At 40.3% G+C, this 21,213-nt stretch overlaps 2 protein-coding genes across 13 annotated transcripts in view; one reads left to right on the plus strand and one right to left on the minus strand.

Annotated features, from left to right (window-relative positions):
• The first annotated feature begins 727 nt into the window (after positions 1–727).
• LOC118425714 (Golgi pH regulator-like) lies at positions 728–8,823 on the plus strand. The gene is made up of 7 exons (XM_035834761.1): positions 728–1,070; positions 1,491–1,561; positions 1,960–2,058; positions 2,591–2,686; positions 3,895–4,031; positions 5,190–5,413; positions 6,302–8,823. The coding sequence occupies exons 1-7, from the start codon at positions 1,029–1,031 to the stop codon at positions 7,028–7,030; spliced, it is 1,398 nt and encodes a 465-aa protein (XP_035690654.1). The 5' UTR covers positions 728–1,028; the 3' UTR covers positions 7,031–8,823.
• The window catches only part of LOC118425666 (CAP-Gly domain-containing linker protein 1-like), an 80,473-nt gene continuing 67,098 nt past the window's right edge, over positions 7,839–21,213 (minus strand). For 9 of the 12 annotated variants that reach the window (XM_035834657.1, XM_035834658.1, XM_035834661.1 and 6 more), the window contains 10 exons: positions 20,949–21,065; positions 19,720–19,839; positions 18,350–18,402; positions 17,608–17,725; positions 17,149–17,302; positions 11,883–11,935; positions 11,440–11,460; positions 10,979–11,091; positions 10,216–10,394; positions 7,839–9,065 (listed from right to left, as the gene is read on the minus strand). In XM_035834657.1, the coding sequence (XP_035690550.1) occupies positions 9,019–9,065; positions 10,216–10,394; positions 10,979–11,091; positions 11,440–11,460; positions 11,883–11,935; positions 17,149–17,302; positions 17,608–17,725; positions 18,350–18,402; positions 19,720–19,839; positions 20,949–21,065 (975 nt within the window). In that variant the 3' untranslated portion in view covers positions 7,839–9,018. The remainder of the gene's footprint in view (positions 9,066–10,215; positions 10,395–10,978; positions 11,092–11,439; positions 11,461–11,882; positions 11,936–17,148; positions 17,303–17,607; positions 17,726–18,349; positions 18,403–19,719; positions 19,840–20,948; positions 21,066–21,213) is intronic. The other 3 variants (XM_035834656.1, XM_035834663.1, XM_035834655.1) reach the window with 3 other exon arrangements.

The following is a 21,213-nucleotide window of genomic DNA, read 5'->3' on the forward strand; positions in this document are numbered from 1 at the left end:
GTAAAAGAATGAAAGGCTTTGAACGTGTTTATTTTTTAATACCTTGTATTGTTGAAGCTGGTGATAGAACAACAGAAGCTTTGGTTCCGTAACACACAAAAAATAAAGTTTCCTCTTTTTGCTCATGATATTCTTCTTCGTCGTTCATCAGGGATCCAAAAAGAACAAGCGTAGTGCTGTGAAGCATAAACATTCATGTGCAAATATCAGTTGTCTCTATGGTTATTTGCTGGATACATCTGTCAATTGCGGAATCAACCCGCATTCAGCAGCTAGGACTAGGCAAAGGTAATTTGGATCTCTAGGTTTTCTCACGGATATATACAGATCATTTATATACTAGTGACTGACATGCTGCGATTCTCATTGGGTTTCAATTGAGGGTCAAAAGTTTTTTGACGGAATGATTGAATCAAGGCAAGGTGTTTCTGTAAGCTCCTTTGACGGAGTTTGCGGTGGTTTTCACTCTTTAAGGCCATGTAAGTCATGGATCTGTCAGCTACGTTCCACAGCCAGTGTAGGCTAATCTCCAGGCAGATCTCCCGGTGGCTCAGAACACTCCTTGCCCAGCTAGATCAGCTTATACCACAGGTAGATCTCCCTGGAAGTGTAGGCTAACATTGCTTTACTGTAAATGGTGCATTGCAGTACCAACCAGTATCGAAGGATGACGCTATGAAACCGTCTTTCAAAATTGATCTTCTGTACTGCTGCTATACTCCGCTAGTCGGCGCTACTTCAAGTTCCAACATGGCTGCCACCAGGTACAAAATTCGGACTGTGATGTGTTGGCATTGAGTTTGCGATGGTAACGACAATATCCTAGGGTAGACTGCATCAGAAATGCTAGGTCAAATCCCATTACGTGAAAGATATTAGAAGCAGTAGAGAAGGTTTTGTCGGTGAGAATCAAACGGTATTGCCGTTCAGAGTACAGTGGGGGCCCAGTCACAACCTGTTTTGATATCTGACGTTCCAGTGGAGTTCTTGTGAAAAGTTTTCATCAGTTTTGTTGGACAAGAGCCAAAATGTCTTTCTTGGTGGATTCCTGCATCATGTTCACGACCCAGGTATGTATGTGTCTGTTAGATCACTCTTGTAAACACACACACACACACACACACACACACACACACACACACACACACACACGCACTTCACATACACGCAACTCCTCACAAGAAAGTCTTCAAGAAATAACAGCTCATAGGAGTGACATCATAAACTGTTCCTTTGCAATATGCTCTATTTCAATAGCCACATGGTCTTAATATTACTTGTACATGTAATGTTAGCATTAAAATTTAAAGACTTAAAGTTAAAAAGTTAATGCCATGCTATAAACAATGTCCTGAATACCAGTCACTGATCTAGTGATGAAGTTGTTAAACTCAGTAATGTACTCCAATATAATGTTACATGTAGATATTGAATTTGTTAACTTAAAGATATTGGTCCTAACACACAGAACTATGATTTCTTTACCCCAGGCTTTCTTCTTTGGGTTCGGCTGGATATTCTTCATGCGCCAACTCTTCAAGGACTATGAAATCCACCACAGGTCAGACAGACTCATCATTGATAAAGATCTAGAGTTTAACTTTTAATTTGACGTCACCTGCGCCATGTTGGATCACAGTTTATGACATGAAGATGCTACTGCTTAATTCAATTACCCAGCAACTTGGTCGTCGTCGGATTCAAATTATAATTACTATGACGTCAAGGAAAAGCCTGTATATAAGCCCGTTCACACTACCAACTGTGCATGCCTAGTGCTAGATGAAACAGGCAAAGGCAAACTGGCCCGGACATTGTTGTGAAAACAAACACACCAGCTGATAGAGACTATGTAGAGTATGTCTACCATTAGCCATAGACATGTATAAAGTAAAGTCAGGCAAGTCAGGGCCTTCACCTTTGACAACTTTTGAACTTTGACCCTTGTTCTTGTTCCAGGGTGGTGCAGCTGACCTTTGCTGTGACCTTTGCCCTGTCCTGCACCATGTTTGAACTCATCATCTTTGAGATTGTCGGGTTTCTGAACTCCAGCAGCAGGTAACATTATGTACAACTATGAAGAGATCTAGATACTAGAATTGTACAGGCTCCAGGGAGTAATTAAAGCATTGGTACTCAACTAATCATACACCGGTTTCAGGGAAATTATAAAAGCAACTTACATTGATAGTCTCCTTGATTGATATATAGTACTTACAGTAGCTTACAGGTGATACATCCATTTTAAAATTAAAAAAAAAAGACCTGTCTGTTTACAAGAATCTTAGGATGATCTGTATACAAAATCAGAAGTAAAGTAATGGGGTGTACAGTGTATGTGCACACATCTACCTACCTGCTTAAGTGCTTAGGCCAGTGACTGGCCCCTTAAGCCAGTGACTCTCCATCAAGTTTCTCCACGTTGCACGTTCCTATGCTCTGGTTGCCACTGTCTTAAGACTCAGTCCAGTTGACGTTTTTGTGTCTTTTGTGATTTGGTCCTTCCGGTGCTTATTATAGGAGGTCTACCATCATTGACACATTAAGCTGATGGTACAATAAACCATGACACTTGTTCCTGTTGTTGCAGATATTTCCACTGGAAGCTGGACCTGTACGCCATGCTGTTCTCTCTCATCTTCCTGCTGCCCTTCTACATCGCCTACTTCATCGTCAGCAACTTGAGGTGGGAGGGTTTAGATTAGAAGGAATCTGATGTAGTGATTATACTTATGCTGCTGTGTATGATTATTCAGGGCTCGAAATACCACCTGCATATGCAGGTTAGTGCAGCTACTGGAGCTGTGCAGGTATTTCTGGTGTCTACCTGCACCTAACCTGCACTGGTTCTGGTACTTGATTTTATACATAAATAGTCCATATGATGTAGGTGTATGTGGATTGTTATCAGCTGCATTGACTGTTACTACCTATAAAGTATAAAAGAGAAAATAGCAAAGGTTCGTGAACAATTTTACTTTTTTTTAGTATGATCCATACTTCCTGAATTCAGAGTGGTGCAGGTAAAATTTGTCTGGTGCAAGTAATTTTCAATGTTACCTGCATCAGTGCAGGTATGCAGAAAAAAGTATTTCGAACCTTGTTAATGTTATTGTATACTATGTGATCTGACAGAAATGGGTGGTTTTCATGTGTCTGGTATGTTACACTATTGGTATGAAGCTTATGATGTATGATCTTGTGTCACCACAGTAATGACACTGGTTTTGTGGATAACTTGATACAGAATTCAGTTTTCACATTTTTACAGTTTAACTGCAGATATTGCATCTCTGTACATATGTCAGACTTGAATAGTTCACAGCTAATGAGCTATAAGCTGGATCGTAGTTTGAACTGCACAACATGCGGGGTTAAAGTGAAGGTTTCTATTTTGTAAAACAGTTCTTGCCTAAGCCATGCTTGACACATGTCCAGGCATATTTTTTTCTCAGGGGCCTTGAACCTTGACATACTGTAAATGCAGAAATGTTCGCGGTGGATTAATGTTCGCGGTTTTCGCGGCTGCTGCTTCACCGCGAATTTAAAACCACCTTGAATATTTTTCCATAACAGTAAGAGACTACAGTGCATGGTGCTACCCGCAAAATTAAAACCACCGCTAAAAGTCCTTTTTCCTGTTACCGCGAAATTAAATCCCCGCGAACTTAAATGCATTTACAGTACTACCCAAAATGCATCAGACTGCACATACAGGCATATTGTACTTTATTTCGGGTATGAAAACTCATAGAGCGCATAACACTAAGGGACACACATGTATACTTTTGAAAAAACAGCTATCTGTACAGCAATAAGAGTTACAGAAAAGTGAGTTTCTGAAGTAGATGTCAGAGGTACTAACCCAACCTCTTTCTGTCCCTTGTTTATCAGGTTTGTCCAGTCTTTGCAGCGCAGACGTCTGATTGTGTGGCTCACTGTGGGGGTTTGGCTCACATTCATGTACTTCTTCTGGAAGCTGGGAGACCCCTTCCCCATCCTCAGTGCCAAGCATGGCATCTTCTCAATAGGTCAGTTCTCAAGTCATCAACAATCCTCACTGTTCCAATCAGTGAATCCATCAATAAATGCTAGATCAGAGATCTGTTTTACCAACTTAGCTTACAGTAGTACCTGCCCTTTAGTTTATATTTCGCCTCCTTAACAGCCTTTTTTTTTTACTTTTCTTTTTTTATGGCATATCAGATGCCTCCATAAAATGAACCAAAGAAAGCACATCTAAGAAAAAAAAGCCCTACTCTTAGAGGCTGCAAAAGAGGCGTGTATATTTGTGTCTCAAGTGCAGTTATTCTTGTGCAAGATTGTGCCTGCTCTAATTTGCTGAACTTAATATGGATAATTTATTGTGTTGTGTGAATCAACACCATTTTTTTCCTCTTGTACCACCAGAACAAGGTATCAGCCGAGTGGGAGTCATCGATGTGACCCTCATGGCCCTGCTGTCAGGGTTTGGTGCTGTCAACTGTCCCTACACCTACATGGAGTACTTCCTTCTGTTGTTTGAATTAACACAATTCCTTTCCTATTGTGCCCCCAGAACAAGGTATCAGCCGAGTGGGAGTCATCGGTGTGACCCTCATGGCCCTCCTGTTGGGTTTCAGTGTACTGTACTGCCCTATTAAGATGATGATGATGACATTGCTGTACTATGTATGAATAGTTGCTCGTGCTGTTTAAAATGAAGCCATTATTGGACTACTTTCCTATTGTACCCCCAGAACAAGGTATCAGCCGAGTGGGAGTCATCGGTGTAACCCTCATGGCCCTCCTGTCCGGGTTCGGTGCCGTCAACTGTCCCTACACCTACATGGAGTACTTCCTTGTGCTGTTTGAATTAACACCATTTTTTCCTATTGTGCCACACATAACAAAGTATCAGTCCTGTTAGAGTCATCGGTGTGACGCTCATCATCATGGCCCTCCTGTCAGGGTATGGTGCAGTCAACTGTCCCTACACCTACATGGAGTACTTCCTTCGGATGTTTGAATTAACACCGTTTCTTTCCTATTGTGCCCCCAGAACAAGGTATCAGCCGAGTGGGAGTCATCGGTGTGATCCTCATGGCTCTCCTGTCGTTGTTCGTTGCCGTCAACTGTCCCTACACCTACATGGAGTACTTCCTTCGGATGTTTGAATTAACACCATTCCTTTCCTATTGTACCACCAGAACAAGGTATCAGCCGAGTGGGAGTCATTGGTGTGACGCTCATGGCTCTCCTGTCGGGGTTCGGTGCCGTCAACTGTCCCTACACCTACATGGAGTACTTCCTGCGGCACGTCACCGACACGGACATCCAGTCCCACGAGCGCCGCCTGCTCCAGAACATGGAGATCATCCTCACCAAGAAGAAGCGGATCGCGCTCGCCAAGAGGGAGACGCGGCAGGCGCAGGTATGTAAGTGTGCCACACAGCACCAGGCTTTTAGCTAGAATTTGATCATAGGGAGTCCAAATTCATTGGTGATTCGCAGTAAGTGACTAATGTACAGGGTCTGGAAGCATCCACCTTCCATGGTGCAGAGTTTGTGATGATTTTAAGTTAAAATAGTGCATTCTAAGGTATCCTAAGAAGCACAAATGCTGTAACAGAGGTCACAGTAGAAGACTGGTCAATCAGAATTTCATGCTTGTCAGTGGATTTTCTCCCCAGTTTAAGGGCGTCCAATGCGTCAAAATAGACTATACTCAGTCACAAAATCATATTTTGCCATCTTTTGATTTCAGTGAATGACGGGGCTTGCAAAAATACTGAATTTGCCAAGTTCGTAGAACGTGTGAATGGGAAATCGTTCAACTAACCCGTCCGAAAAATGAATAAAGGCAGCACCAAACTATCAAGTTTTCCACTTAACTTCAAAGGTCATCTGTATTCGTAGAAGTCATTCTTGAAATAGTTGAACTGTAATTTCCGACCCAAAAATGGACTCACCCAAATTTTCAACTGTACAGCATCAGTCTTTGTCATGTATTCATTCCTTGACACAGACTGATGCTGTGCAGTCAAAAATTTGGGTCCAATTTTTGTGTTGGAAATTACAGTTCAACTACTGTAAATGCAGAAATGTTCGCGGTGGGTTCGCGAACTTAAATCCACCGCGAACATTTTTCTTTTATGGTATTAGACTGCAGTCTACGGTGTTACCGTGAACTTAAAACCAATGCATAAAGTCCATTTTCCCGCTACCGCGAAATTAAATCCGGGCAAACTTAAATGCATTTACAGTATTTCAGGAAAATTTTCCACTTCTTCAGATGTCATACATATGATTTGCTTCGCAGGCGGGCTCTGGGACGCAGAGGTCGGCGGGAATCTGGGGGATGCTGAAGAACGTAACCACGAGTTCCCCCGCGGGAGAGAATGTCCGGCAGCTGCAGCAGGACGTAGACGCGCTGGAGGAACTGAGCAGGCAGCTGTTTCTTGAAGTGGTGGATCTGCACGAGCAGCGGGAGCGGATCGCTTACTCTAAAACTCTGAAGGGGAAGTACTTCAACATCATGGGGTACTTCTTCTCTCTCTACTGCATGTGGAAGATCTTCATCTCCACGGTCAACATCGTGTTCGACCGCGTCGGCAAGACGGACCCCATCACGCGCGGGATCGAGATCGTCGTGGTCTACTTCGGGATCCAGTTCGACGTGAAGTTCTGGTCGCAGCACATCTCCTTCCTGCTGGTCGGAATCCTCATCGTTACCTCCATCCGAGGACTCCTCATCACGATGACCAAGTTCTTCTACGCCATCGCGAGCAGCAAGTCTTCTAACATCATCGTGCTCCTGTTTGCGGAGATCATGGGAATGTACTTCATATCCTCTGTCCTCTTAATGAGGATGAACATGCCTGAGGAGTACAGACTCATCATCACGGAGGTGTTAGGGGACCTGCAGTTTAACTTTTACCACAGGTGGTTTGATGTGATCTTCCTGGTCAGTGCCCTGTCCAGTATAGGGTTCCTGTACCTGGCACACAAACAGGCACCAGAGAAACACATGATGCAGAATATGTACTGAGAGTAAGAGGAAAACAATATACACTGTCTTGTATAATTATAATTCAATTTTGCTGCCTTGGTCTGTCTACAGAAGATTTTTCTTAACCTCATTTACTCATCAATTTTAAATTCTATTACCTGTTGAAAGTCACTGACCAAAGTTTGTGGATGCTACACGAAATGTCTGACTGTTCACAAATCTATCCACAGTTGCTTAAGTCATGTTGCGCATCTTATTCATCAACCATGTACGCTGTTATGAAGATAAGTTGAACACTGGGTTGTTTAAGTGCTCTCGACACTAACTTCTTGAGGAATTAAGTGGTATCAGATCTTCACATAAGTCAGTGTCTATGAATGATTGTAATTACATTGTAGTCCTGTGGATGAAGAAATAAATTTCTCCAATTCAAAAATGTATAATGAAAGTGGCCAAAACATGGACAGCATTTTGAAGAAGTCATATAATTTACCAGGATATCAAATTATGGTTGCTGCTAGCCTGGAGTCCAGTCTTGTTGTGCTTTGGTCACTCCCAGAAGGTATGCTTCAGCTTCAGCCAACAAGTTACCATTGGAACGATTGGTATTTGCATATTCGCCATAATTATATGCAAATTCCAATGGTAGCGAACACCATACTTGTTGGCAGAAGTAGACTTTTGGGGAGTGAACAAAGCACAAGAAGGCTGGACTCCATGCTAGGTTGCAGCCATGTGCTTGCTGCTTTAGTGTAGCTCTAAATAGAAGTTTCCTGAATATTCTCTATTAAATATTATTCTACGAAACCAAACTGGAACATCAATGAACGACTCAAACAATGTCAAGCACAACGTATTCATCACACTTTATTCAATAAACCTTTTCCAGGTCGCCCTCTCCCCAGGTCCTGACATACACACTCTGTCCAAGTCTCTCAACAGTTGATGAACATCAAAACCGACCACAAATGTTTTTTTCCCAATTTCCACCACAGCGGTTTACACCATGGGAGCGCTCTGCAAGGTCAATTAGAAATCTTCAAACTTAAATAGTGGTAACAAAATCATAGGAAAGAAGCCCTCGATCCTCTAGTTAATGGAAGCATATGCAACACCGGCCAGTATAAAGAATTAGTTACTGTTTGATAATTTAGATAACTATAAATTAAGAACCTGAGGACATAATGTGCAAGCTACCCACGGGAACCAAATAAATAAGTCGAAACCAAAGCCAAGAATTTCATAGCAATGCTATATGACTTGTAACTTTCACAAACCATATTAGGTTTTATATTCTAGCAGCGAAAAGATATGCCATATACCTTAACGTATCTGCTCCCAGGAATAAACTGTGTAGTCATATCTATTTGACGTATACAAAAATCTTTTAAGACGATAACAGAACAGCAGATATTGTTTCGCCCCTCTGCTATGACAAGCAGAGACAGGGACATTTTTCATACAAATTTATGGCTCAACTTACACTGCTTTATCACCCCAGCTTTCTCAATGTACATGTATTACTGTCTATCACTAGACAATCTTAATGTGTTTATTATCACATTAACATCTTAGTACCAATGTTCTGAAACATTTACTTCAATTCATCTTGTTATTTTACTAAACACCTGGGGCAATGAAGTTTGTGAATTTTAATTTAGTTGAGAGAATCTTTGCCATGTTCCCTGCCTTGCCAGCAATGAATATAAAATTACAACAATCTAATAGATACATACTCATCTGTACACATTCCCACCCTTCCCAGCATTCCCTGCTAGTCCCACCATTTTTTTGCTGGACATTGTTTTCAGACAAAGGACATATTCATGTCCCCAAAAATTCCCAATCTTTTCAAATTGATAGCTCAATTCTTGAAAACAAGTTTTCCACTTTACAGAAATGATGTATTAAAGATGTCACTGGTGTTTGGATAGTTACTTGCTCTGAACTGCCTAGCAAGTGTGGAACAGTCCATTGAATTATAGGGGTGTTTTGTGATGGTAGCGAATGCTGGGCCCTCCCCATGGTTAGTACTCCTCGTCTTCATTACAGTCTTCTGTCCAGTGGCCAAAAACTGCAAGTAAAAGAGAATACATTAAATATATAATACTTTCAAAAATCTTCATTGTACAGATGTTATTAGCCTTCATGAACAATGGTACACCATGGTTTAAAAGCATTGGTAACAAACTTCAATACATATCAATACACAATACATTGCCTTTAAAACTTATGTACATGTATGACTGAACTGTACTGTAAATCTGCAGTGGTTTTATTTTCCTGTTGACCTTTCCACCATGAATTCATGACAGATTAAATATGTGTTTCCTTTGAAGTACTACTGGACAACAGAATGTTTCAACTGCAAAGGTAAAACACTGCCAAAAAACTCCTTAGCCTTCCTTCCTCGAAATTGAGTCCCTGTGAAAATGAGTAAATTTTACAGTATTATTGCACCCACCTTCACAGTTATCACAGAAGGCTCGTTCTTCATGCCAGTCTCCATGATGCTGCAAATTACTACTAACTGCACTACACAATTGAATGAATGACTTTACAGTAGTTTTAGAACTCACCTTCACAATTATCACAGAGGGCTCGTTCTTCGTGCCTGTCTCCGTGATGCTGCCAATTACTACTAACTGCACTACACAATTGAATGAATGACTTTACAGTAGTTTTAGAACCCACCTTCACAATTATCACAGAAGGCTCGTTCTTCATGCCTGTCTCTGTGATGCTGCAAATTACTACTAACTGCACTACACAATTGAATGAATGACTTTACAGTAGTTTTAGAACTCACCTTCACAATTATCACAGAGGGCTCGTTCTTCATGCCTGTCTCCGTGATGCTGCCAGTGGGAGGCACACATGACTTTACAGTAATACAGAACCCACCTTCACAATTATCACAGAAGGCACGTTCTTCATGCCTGTCTCTGTGATGCTGTGAATTACTACTAACTGCATTACACAATTGAATGAAGGACTTAACAGTTATATTGTACTCACCTTCACAATTATCACAGAAGGCTCGTTCTTCATGCCTGTCTCCATGATGCTGTGAATGGGAGGCACACATGACTTAACAGTAATATTGCACTCACCTTCACAAATATCACAGAAGGCTCGTTCTTCATGCCTGTCTCCGTGATGCTACGAATTACTACTAACTGCACTACACGAATGAATGACTTTACAGTATTTTTAGAACCCACCTTCACAATTATCACAGAAGGCGCGTTCTTCATGCCTGTCTCCATGATGCTGGGAGTGGGAGGTGTACTCCTCATACTCGGTGGCCTGTTTGGGGCAGTCGTCTGTGTCGTGTTCGTCAAATACGTCACAAATGTCGCAGAAGAGTCGGGGAGGGGGGAGTTGTCTTAGTCTCTCTTCCCTGATGGTGGGACAGAAGTGAAGAGAAAAATTATTAATCCAGTTCCAAAGTTGTTTCTGCCATGTGTCAAAATAAGGAACAAAAGATGCATAAATATCAAGGTGTTCTATAAGACAGATATTTTCAATCGTGTGAATTCTACACAGGAATGCAGCTAATGTAAAAGTCAATGGTTGACATACACCAACTAAGTTCAACCCCCTTAGGACCCCTGGCTCCATAGCAATGGGGTGGGGGTAGCAACTTGACAGTGCATTTATACATTGTACAGGTACACCTACTGTTGCCAGTGCAATCTTGCCTACATTTTTTTTCATTTCTTACAGACCTAACTCATGCCAAGACTATACTAGAATTAAAAGAAGGAATAAATCGTTTTGTGATACTTTTTGTCCTAAGTAGAAGCTGAAGGGGCAGAGATGTTGTGGGTTCTGTTCACTAAGACTAGGCAGAAGAGCTATTTACGACATCAATTGAAAATTCCAAACCTCGGGTGCTCATGTGAAAAGAGAGCAGATGAAAATGTCTTCAATATAAGTGTACAATGTAACTCAAGAAGTGGTTGACATGCAGGAGTTACTCACTCTTCATCGAACAGGTCCTCCCCATTCACACCACTCTCCAACTGGTCAATACGACGGATAAGCTCATCGTTCTTCCTCTGAAGATCCACGATCACAGAGTTCAGGAAGTCAATCTGAACAGGGGGAAACCAGTATTCAATCTACATTCTGTGTCAAGACTTAGGTTGCATAGCTCTCCAAAGGAAAATGGTGTTCAAAAACAATTCTTTAATGGCTGTGTCTTAGATCTGTAAGAAGCACAATGCTGTTTACAAAATAAGGTGTTTTAAATAAGGCTGTTTCTTCAAAAACTGTGTCTCATATCTGTTAAAAAGTACAATCAAGCTTTAGTACTGCAAAAGCGCATCTGCTGATGCTCTCTCAAATGTCATGAAAAAAGAACAAACAGAGGTGATGTTAGTTCCAACATGTGGATGAAATGGTTTAGATGTCATGGATGTCACACAGTCTTCTTTAGTTACCTTCAACCGAATATCTTTGGCCTGAAGTCACCAGCCACATGGAAGGAATCCCACACAAAGAGTAAGAGGTTAAGACACAGGGAAGAACAAGAAGGGAGACACACATTGAGATGGAGTGAAGACAGATTTCTTTACAAGGAACCTAACACTGCAGCATTTAGTGCAAGAAAGACAAGACACTATGGAAAAGATTTGCATGTTTATAACAGGGAATATGCACTATAGGGAAAAATTTGAATGAGTAGGGAGAAGGTTAATCAGGAGAAGTACCACCAGAGTATTTACTAAGAGCAAGGAGGTTTAAATAGGTAAACCTCCTCCCTAAGAGGACAATACTGAACGACAACAATCAGGACACTAAAGAAGCAGGAGTTGGCTGCTGTCCTAACGTTTGTATTGGACCATGCATGTGTGTAATATAGAGAAATAAAAGAGACACTTACCTGGCCCTCGGCTTCTTCTTTCTCTTTTCTCAGCCTGGCCGTGAGGGGATCGCCTGAAGGGAACCAATCAGCAGGGCTTTTAGTTTGGACAGTTGGAACAATTGATTTCGAACAAGTCTGGATCTCGACATGGTTGAATTTTCGAACCGACCATTACGTTATCCTGTATAACATAATATTGTGATCTGAAGTTTAAGTTGATTCAAGACAGAGCCATGTAAAACTCTTATTTTCTTATTACAGGTTACAACACCCATGTTTTTCAGTACTTTCGTATCTGGCATGAGAAAACACCCTGTAAAACATACATATTATAGTTTTTCTTAAAGTTAGACCACAAAACCCGCTACATTCATGTAACTGTCAATCCTTTTGTTCCTTGTAGAAGCAATACTATTAGATAAAATGACCCCAAAGCAACAAAACTTTCTGCTTCCCAATAAATTCTTGCCCGAAGGCTAATTGCAAATAATATGAAAATAAAATTCAGTAGTTAGTTTCAGGGGGAAAGAATGATAATTAAAAATGAAATGTCCTGGTTTTACACAGGAACCTGTTAAAAGGGACAGAGAAAATAGTGGTTATTTTATTGACAAAACAGTCATCACACAGAGCACAGCAGAAGTTGAAGCATTCTTGACCAGGATTTTCTAGATTCTGTTTGAGAAAATATCTTGTTATTTGATCCTGAAGAAATACTGACGATTAGAATAACTGGTCAGAACTACAAGAACCTTAACCCCAATGTCACAGTCTCAAGTATAAAGGATAGAGAAAGATTATTTTGACCTTACCTTAACTCCCAGCAAGAAAGCTGCACAAGCATATCATACTGGTCACTTTGAATTCAGAAAGAAAGTTTGATCTTTAAAATTTATGTAACGTTACACATTACTTTACGTCAGAACTCAAATCTTTAAATGGATTTGGAAACTATCTATCCAGCAAAGGGTTAAAATGTTGGGACTCCAAAATGGAAGCAAACAAGACTTTCCAAATACAAAGTGACTTTCATTTTGTCCTGTCTCCTCACAAACCTTTCGGAACCTTTTCCAAGTCCTCATGCATCTGTTCCGCATCTGTATTTAAAACAAACCCAAGCCAAGACCCCATAGGTGCTTTGCACAGAAATGACTACTGCAGTTGTCAGAGGCATACTGTCATGCTGTCAAGACTATATACTGATATTTATATTTCAGCCATACCATAGGTATGGTGAAATATATTGTATTCGTAATGTTTCTTTCTTTCTCCTGTCAAATCTTCAAATCGATTCAACTCCGTCGTTCCTGGACCGAATTACTTGAAATTTGGCACAAGGGTAGAATGGGTCAATACCCAGATGCTTTTTTCTCATTTTTTTCATATCTTCCTTTAAAATGATTTTATTCATGTTTTTTGCAATTTTTATGTACATTTTGCCCCCCTGTTCCCTGGTGTTACAGCCGAATGACCTAAAATTTGGTACAGAGGTGCCTTGATCATATGCCCACAAAATTCCAAAAACAATTTTGGCATACGGTACAGCAAAATGCTTAATTTTGGCACTTTTTGCCATTTTTTGCCCCAGAAATGAAATTTTTTGGCTCCTATACCCCCATTTTACAACCAAATGACCTGAAATTTGGTATAGGAGTGCCGTCTACATATGCGCACATGAATTCATTGACACGTTTTGCATACGGTACAACAAAATGCTTAATTTTGGAATTTTTTGGCCATTGTTTGACCAAAAACGTACGCTTTTCGCTCCTGTTCCCTGGTCTTGTAACCAAATGACCTACATTTTGGTAAATAGGTGCACTAGATATTCATTCAAATGACCCATGTATAATTTCTGGCATAAACCACTTCAAAATGATATATTTGGGTACTTTTTAAGTAATTCTCCACTGGCCAGAGGGTTAACGACCTCAAGGTCGTTGACCTCTCCCACCTGAAGACAGCATGTGCATATGTCTATATATGCTAGTAACTTGATTAAAGAGGCAACCAATCACGTAGCCTGAGTCAACATCCCGAAGGGGATTGGCAGCCAATCAGTGAGCCCGGTGTTATCTGGATGAGTCCATTCTGGCACGGAGGGGGTACATATTTTTTAAATTCATCTTTCGACTGTTGATTATTTAATGTCTCTCAATGGGAGTATTTTTGAACTGGTCTATTGTGCAAATTCACATGGGGTGCACTGGAAGAGCCCATTCTTGCACTAGGAATTTTGTAAGATTCATTTTTGGGTGTCATTAAGTGTCATTAGTGGAAGTGACTTTTAAACAAAAGTGTTCGATTCTTGCACATGGGTGATTTTGGAATAGCCTGTTGTTGCATGGGGAGGGAGATGGCTGAAATATGCTGCATTTGCTCTCAAGCAAATGTCGGCCTTTCTAGTTGCAGATCTTTTTATTGATTTGGTAAAATAAGACATCGCATGCTTGTGTTTGACCAACAGCTCTAAATTCAGCACCGAGGTCAACACCAATATCCCCTTCACCTTATACAGTGTATCACCACCTAAAAGCCTTTAGTCAGTGCTTCCTAAGTTTAAACTCGTTGTTCAGATCAAAACAAATAACTTAAAGATACGAAGATAACTCTTATCTGTTAGTTTTAGTGTGTCTGTCATTTCTAGTGTGCCTGTTTATCTATCATTGTGTGTGCGTGTTTCCACACTTATTTCCATGTGCTAGACACACTTTGAAACTGACAGGAAGTTAGGTCAAAGGTTCCAGAATATGTCATCAAAGGTTATCTCATTTCCCATCTTCAGTCGAACCGCAGGTCACCCTAGAACGCGTTATTCTCCGAAATACGGCTTACGCCGGGTCACGGGCTGACCCCGCTGCATGGGTGTAAACAACAGCTTATTTTGCAACAAAGACACCTTAGATATACATAATGTTTATACTTTTTCGTATCTACATGATTTGCTCAGCACAGCCAAATGGATATTTATTGCATTGCAAAAGATCAGCCAACGTTGTGGCCCCTCAAAAAAAAGCAATTTTCGGTCTCTGTATTTGTGATTATCTTTTATCCAGTTGGCCGGGACACAATCAGTTTCGTCCACAGTCGGACAGTCCAGTTCCTCACCTTTACATTGATACCAAACTTGAAGGGTAAATTTTAGGAGAAACGGTTTTGCCCCCAAATTAACTGCGAACATGCACAAATCACAGCGGTGAAGTTTCAGTCTGGTCGTAGCTACCCGAGCACACTACCCTGCGGACGGACCCAATTTTTATACATTTCGCATTGTGTCACAGACCTCATTTCTTGGTACAAGAATCTGAATGGGTGCGGCTGTCACATGCAATATAATAAGTGGCATGATGATAACCAAACTGACACATAGACACAGAGTTTTAGTACAAAGTAAGAGTTTTTAAGATTCATCATATTTTGAGTCAATCTGTTTCGAACTCCTGGTCCGAACCTGGGTTCGAACGGTGGAACCCAGCCGGTACGTTCCATGTTCGTGCCGCGGGGGTCAGGCCTAATGTTGCAAGTTCAACCAGCATTTGGAAAAGTTTATATAACTAACGGCTCAAGTCTTGCCGTCGCAAATAGATTTCGAGAAACCCACCAAAATAAAACTAACATTATCCAGAAGCCAGAATAAGTAGGATTCATGTGCAAGCGCAATGATGTCAAAACATCATGTCTGAGTTTTGTAAAGCATAGTGAAAGATCAGTGTGTGCGGTTTCTCTTTCGAAAAAAGACGCGAGGGAATTTGACATGGCTGTAGTTTTTTTTGGGGCAAAACCGTTTCTCCTAAAATTTACCCTTCAAGTTTGGTATCAATGTGAAGGTGAGGAACTGGACTGTCCGACTGTGGACAAAACTGATTGTGCCCCGGACAACTGGAGAAAAGATAATCACAAATACACAGACCGAAAATTGCTTTTTTTTCGGGGGCCACAACGTTGGCTGAACTTTTGCAATGCAATAGATATCCACATGGCTGTGCTGGGCAAATCCTGTAGATGTGAAAAAGTATAAACATTATGTAGGTCTGAGGTCTTTTTGTTGCACAACAGGCAGTTGTTTATACGCATGCAGCGGGGTCAAACCAGGACAAACTGCGTTCTGGCTTATGACCTGTCCAGAGAAGGCTGCGCAGAACGGATGCGCATAGAGCTCTGCGGTTCGACTGTCTTCAATTTCCTGCTTTAGACATGTCTGTTGCTGGGAGCCAGTGGCCAAAATGCAAAGACAGAATCAGAAAGAAACTTGCAATGAATAAAACAAGAAAATTATAGAAAGTCTAAATATTCCACGGAAGTATATGTGGCCGACTTGAACTATGCGGCTCCAGATGTCTTATTGAGGGATAACTGCTGTGTGCAAGATGTCAGTAGCTTATAAATCCAGTCCTACATATTCATACATAGCGGTAATAAGATATTGGAGTTCTTGTTTTGTCTGTTGTCTGTTGTTGATGTGTTGAGGACCTACCATGCTCCAGTTCATCGAGCCTGGCCTGCATGAGCTCAAAAGAGGAATTCAAAATGGACAGTTCGTCCCCGTCCTCCAGTATGTCAGGAACTGGAGTACTGACTTTGGGGCTAAACAGCGGACCCTTTGTGTCCTCAGGGTCTTTTTCTAAGACTTCACCATAAACGTGGTAAATTTCGTTTGCCACATATGAAATGTGCTCTACAAAAAGGAAAAAATAAAATACTTGAGTTGGAAAGAAATGCAATGAAGTTAGACTTATCAAATAAATTCAATCAACGAATAAGTAGCATATTTGCAATGATTAAAATCTAATATCAAATCCATTGACTGTCCTTGAAGACCACTTCAAAGATGACACCAGACCCTGTATCAAAACCAGTGTTAATAAAATTTAATATATATTGGGAATCATTAAAAGCAATGGACTGAAAATGGATTTGTGACAAATTCTATGCTATAGATTGCCATCCTTTGTGGGTTATACGCAATACAACATAACATGTTTATTACAGTCAAAATTGCCCCAAAAGACCATAAATCATAGACCATAAAGGGACTGATAAAATAGGGTCTATGTAAATTATCTAAGGGACCACCAAAAAGTGGTCACATTGGCCAGGTTGTCCTTATGTAGAGGTGGTCACTTGTGCAGTTTTGAATGTACATAATTGTTTTTGTACATCTGAAAAGTCAATAATCAATTCAAGGTAGAGGAATTTTCTTGACAATGTCTCAATCAAATATTCAAAAAGCATATCTTTGGATTATTCCAAATCCATGCAAAAATTTGAAAATAGGAAAACTTACCAGCTGTCATGGCATCCAACTCCTTCTGCAGCTGTTCCACTGCTGTGTTTAAGACGTTCACTTTGTCTTCCAGTTCCTCGTTGACTTCTTCTAAGGCCGCTATCTTCAACTTCAAGCTGTCCACAAGGTGGGTTTCACCCTTCAAGTCTGTGACCTGTGAAGGTTAAAAAAAGTGGTGTTTTTTAAAGACATCTTTCTTCCACAAGGAGGCAGCCATATGTGAAAGGATGAATTTTCTAGGTACTAGGGCCCTGGGAGGCTCTGCATTGAAGGTTTCTGTCTGTACACTACAAAAACATGTATGCATTTCAGTTCACTATCAACCCTGACATCAATGAATAAAAGGATATTAGAGCTTCTTTTTCATGCACATTAAAGAACGAAACAAGTTGATTAAGAAATGAAATGCTAGTCTACCATCCTTACACAGCTTTTATACAATTTTATCTCTTTGGTTACCTGGGATTGGTACATCGTAAGTTCTTCATCCTTTTGTTTGACCAGTTTTTCCGTGATGTCCACTGCTTTCTGCAGTGACATACGCTCGCTTTCAAAATCTCGCTGCAAGGTGTTCTCCCTAAAAACAAACACAAGATGTCATAATTGTGAAGCACGCATATTACAGTATCCTGAGATTTTCTGAAAGACTGTGTCTTTTAATACTTGCACTACCGTACAGATTCTAACCTTTTGGATTAGATTATTTTTCATTCTTTTCCAAGCTTGCATAGTGATGACAGAGAGTTTGGTTCATAAACATTGTGATTTCCAATCACAAAATGTCAAAAAGGCGATACCACTAGCTCTAGTGATTCTTACCTTTTTGTGCTGGAGGAAGGAAGGCAAGAAAATAAGGAGCAGGCAGCTTTAAGTTAGCTTTTGACCAGACCAGTTTGAATAACTTTGCATCAGTCAGTGGTGAATTAATGCCCCTTAATTTAACAATACAGTTTTGTCTGGTGATACATGTGTAGCTGCCAGCATAGCATAAGAGGCAAAGTCAAGAATAGTGAAACTAGAATTATGCTTAAAAGATCTATGAGGACCTGGTGTAGAACTAGAAGATGCTTAAAATCTAGACTATCAACATATAGATCACTGTACACCAAGGACATAGCACAAGTGCCTTAAGAGTGATGGCAACAGCAATCATTGCAACTGTTACAATACATCAACTAGAAACCATATAAGATCCACTTACCGAGATTTGTAGTCGTCTAGTTGTTGCTTTAAGGAATTTTGCACTTCAGATAACTGTTCAGAAACAAAAGGGTATAATCACAATGTGAAAAAACTTCAATATATCATGTTGCAGAATAACTTTTACAAAACTCAATAGTCTTTCAAAAAAAGATATATGAAACAAATCAAGAAGAACCAAAAGACAAGGACAATTGCAACAAGGCAACAACAACAAACTAAATACCAGATGGGAAACACTTTATAACTCAAGCATAATAAAAGATAGAGGGATCTCAGATACTGAAGATAATACGTTTGGTGGCAACAATCACCACAACTTAGGAAACACAAGAAGCAAAGTCACAAGCTCAAGTTCAAAATATGACAGATCAGTAAACCCAACACCAAGACATGTCAATCAAGGGATAAAACCATTCAATCAACCAGTTATGACTTCAAACCACCCGACACCCAGTGAAAGATCATTCATAGTCAAACACTTGCATTGTGAAAAAAAGAGCAGTTCATCTCAACTTCAATGACAGACAGGACAACTCACACACATGCCATGCCATGGAAACATGAGTCACAGACAGAACAACCACACACAACCTTCACCCAGGCAGCACACCTTCTCCCCAATGCACACCATGTTAGCGGTAACATTACAGACAGACAGACAAACAAAAATACAAGGTGTGTGCTGGTGTCAGAAAGGAGTGCGTATCAGGTAAAAAGCATGATCAGAGACACACTAAGTATGCTTAATTCAACAGGGAATGAGAGAAGTATTAAGTAGCCTGAAAAGGGACAGATATTTGTGCAATTTATCCTGTACAGTCAATCATAAAATCCTTGTGCATGTTTGAGATATTGAAAAGCTGCAGAAATAGTGGTACAGCAGTAAAGTACATTTTATCAACACTGTATGAAGTGCACAGAAAAATCATGTAATGCTGTATGTATAGCTCATCAGCAAAAAGAGTGGCAAGAAGGCAAGAGAGTCATGAATACAACAGGTCATCTTATTAGATAGTCCTTAATGTCATTGACAGACAAGGGGAAAAAGCATTTATCAAGTTGCCATGTGACACATGTACAGTACACCATAAACATGTTAGACAGTAACACAAAGACTTAAGTCCTGAAATTGACCAAGTTGAACAATGCAAAATGCGGTTGCAAGTAAATGTAGCTCTGCACACTAGTGTTCAATTCTTCTGTCCATGCATAGATTATGAATGAGTATAAAAAGTATAAAGCAATTAGCCCTCTGTTTACTATTTAAGGTTAGTATATCACCATATGGATGCATGGTTAGTACAGGAGCACCCTTTGACCCCAAGCCTGTACACCTGTGATTGGAGGAGGCCTCCGCGAGGCTTGTACCTGAGATCGCTCTAGATTGAGCCTAACTGACAGGCCCTCTACCTCGGCACGCAGACTGTTGTTCTCCGCCTCTGCCTTGGAGAGGGAAGCCTGCGTGTCTGACAAGGTGGCGTGACCTTGCTGCTCATCAGAAATGGGGAGGGGGGTGAGAAAGTACAAGTTGACCTTGACTGTTCCAATTGTTATATACACTACTGAAACATGTTAGGTTTCAAGCCCTTTGCTCATATCAGTATCAGAAGGTTTCATTGACATTCAATGTGCTATAAAAGTAACTATTGAACAGTAAGAAAGTACAAGTCTGAGTCTTTCAACTGTTTGTGCCTTGGGAGACAGTTATATGATGGTCACTGTTAATGAAGAAGTTAATAAGCTGGAAAACATCCATAGAAAAGTGCAGTAGAGTTACTACACATGCCAGCACCAAACTACAGCAACACAAATGGCAGACCATGGCATCTACGTCAGCTCATACCCGTATGACACAGACTCATTAACTTGAAATATGGCTCAAAAAATCTTTCAGAGATGATTAATTTCAAGGCAGGTTGACACTTTCCTACTACAAAAAGCACTACTTGGGGTTAATGCTATAAACAAGACAACATGCAAAAGCAAAAACGTTTCGCTACTTGGAAACAATATTATTTAACCCAGCAGAACAACCCTTTTCAAACACAGAAAGTAGCTAAATCATGCAAAGCGTTTAGAAGCTGAGGTGTCAGTTGCCAGACAACAATCGGGTCACAAACACAGACACAACACTGTTCATGCAGATTTGTTAGAAAGTACATGACTATATGATTTAAGGTAGATAGGTAGATAACACATACAAGAAAGACCTTCCACATAGTATACTTAAATCACAGGTAAACAGGTGCACATCACATTCTCGTGATCATTAAGAAATTATATCACTAAAACATGCATTATTATCTGTAATATAACATCTAGTAGATTGTCTATTTAGAGATTAGCATATTGTACATTCATTCATAAATCTACAGTGATTCTAAAACACCATTTGTATGGTGTTAGTAATGATACATGTACTATTTAAGCACAACACTTGATTCTGTGTTGTTATTATATAAAGTCAACGGCTTTCAATGGCTTTTTAAGATTCATTGACATTTGTACTGATTTTAAAAGACATAATTTGCATGATTTTAGCGATGATAGTTTTTAGCCTAAGCCTTGATTCTGTACTTTCTGAGTTGCTCAGGCACCTTTTCGTTCTCTGCTGCCTGGTTCTTGGCAGTTTCTAGCTCAACGTTGGCATTTTGCACTTCCTTTTGTAGGTCCATGATGGTTTTGGACATCTCAAAGACCTGAGATTCTGCTTGCTGAAAATTTAAAAAAATAAAAACATTAATCATAAGCTTATAGTGAACCAGAAGACTACCACAGTAACAGTATACATTGAGCTCTGAAAAGATAATTAGATCTACATGTAGGTCTGGTTATCATTACACAACCAACTGACGGCCTAAA

The sequence above is a fragment of the Branchiostoma floridae genome, chromosome 11 (assembly GCF_000003815.2).
Source record: "Branchiostoma floridae strain S238N-H82 chromosome 11, Bfl_VNyyK, whole genome shotgun sequence".
NCBI classification, from domain to species: Eukaryota; Metazoa; Chordata; class Leptocardii; order Amphioxiformes; family Branchiostomatidae; genus Branchiostoma; species Branchiostoma floridae.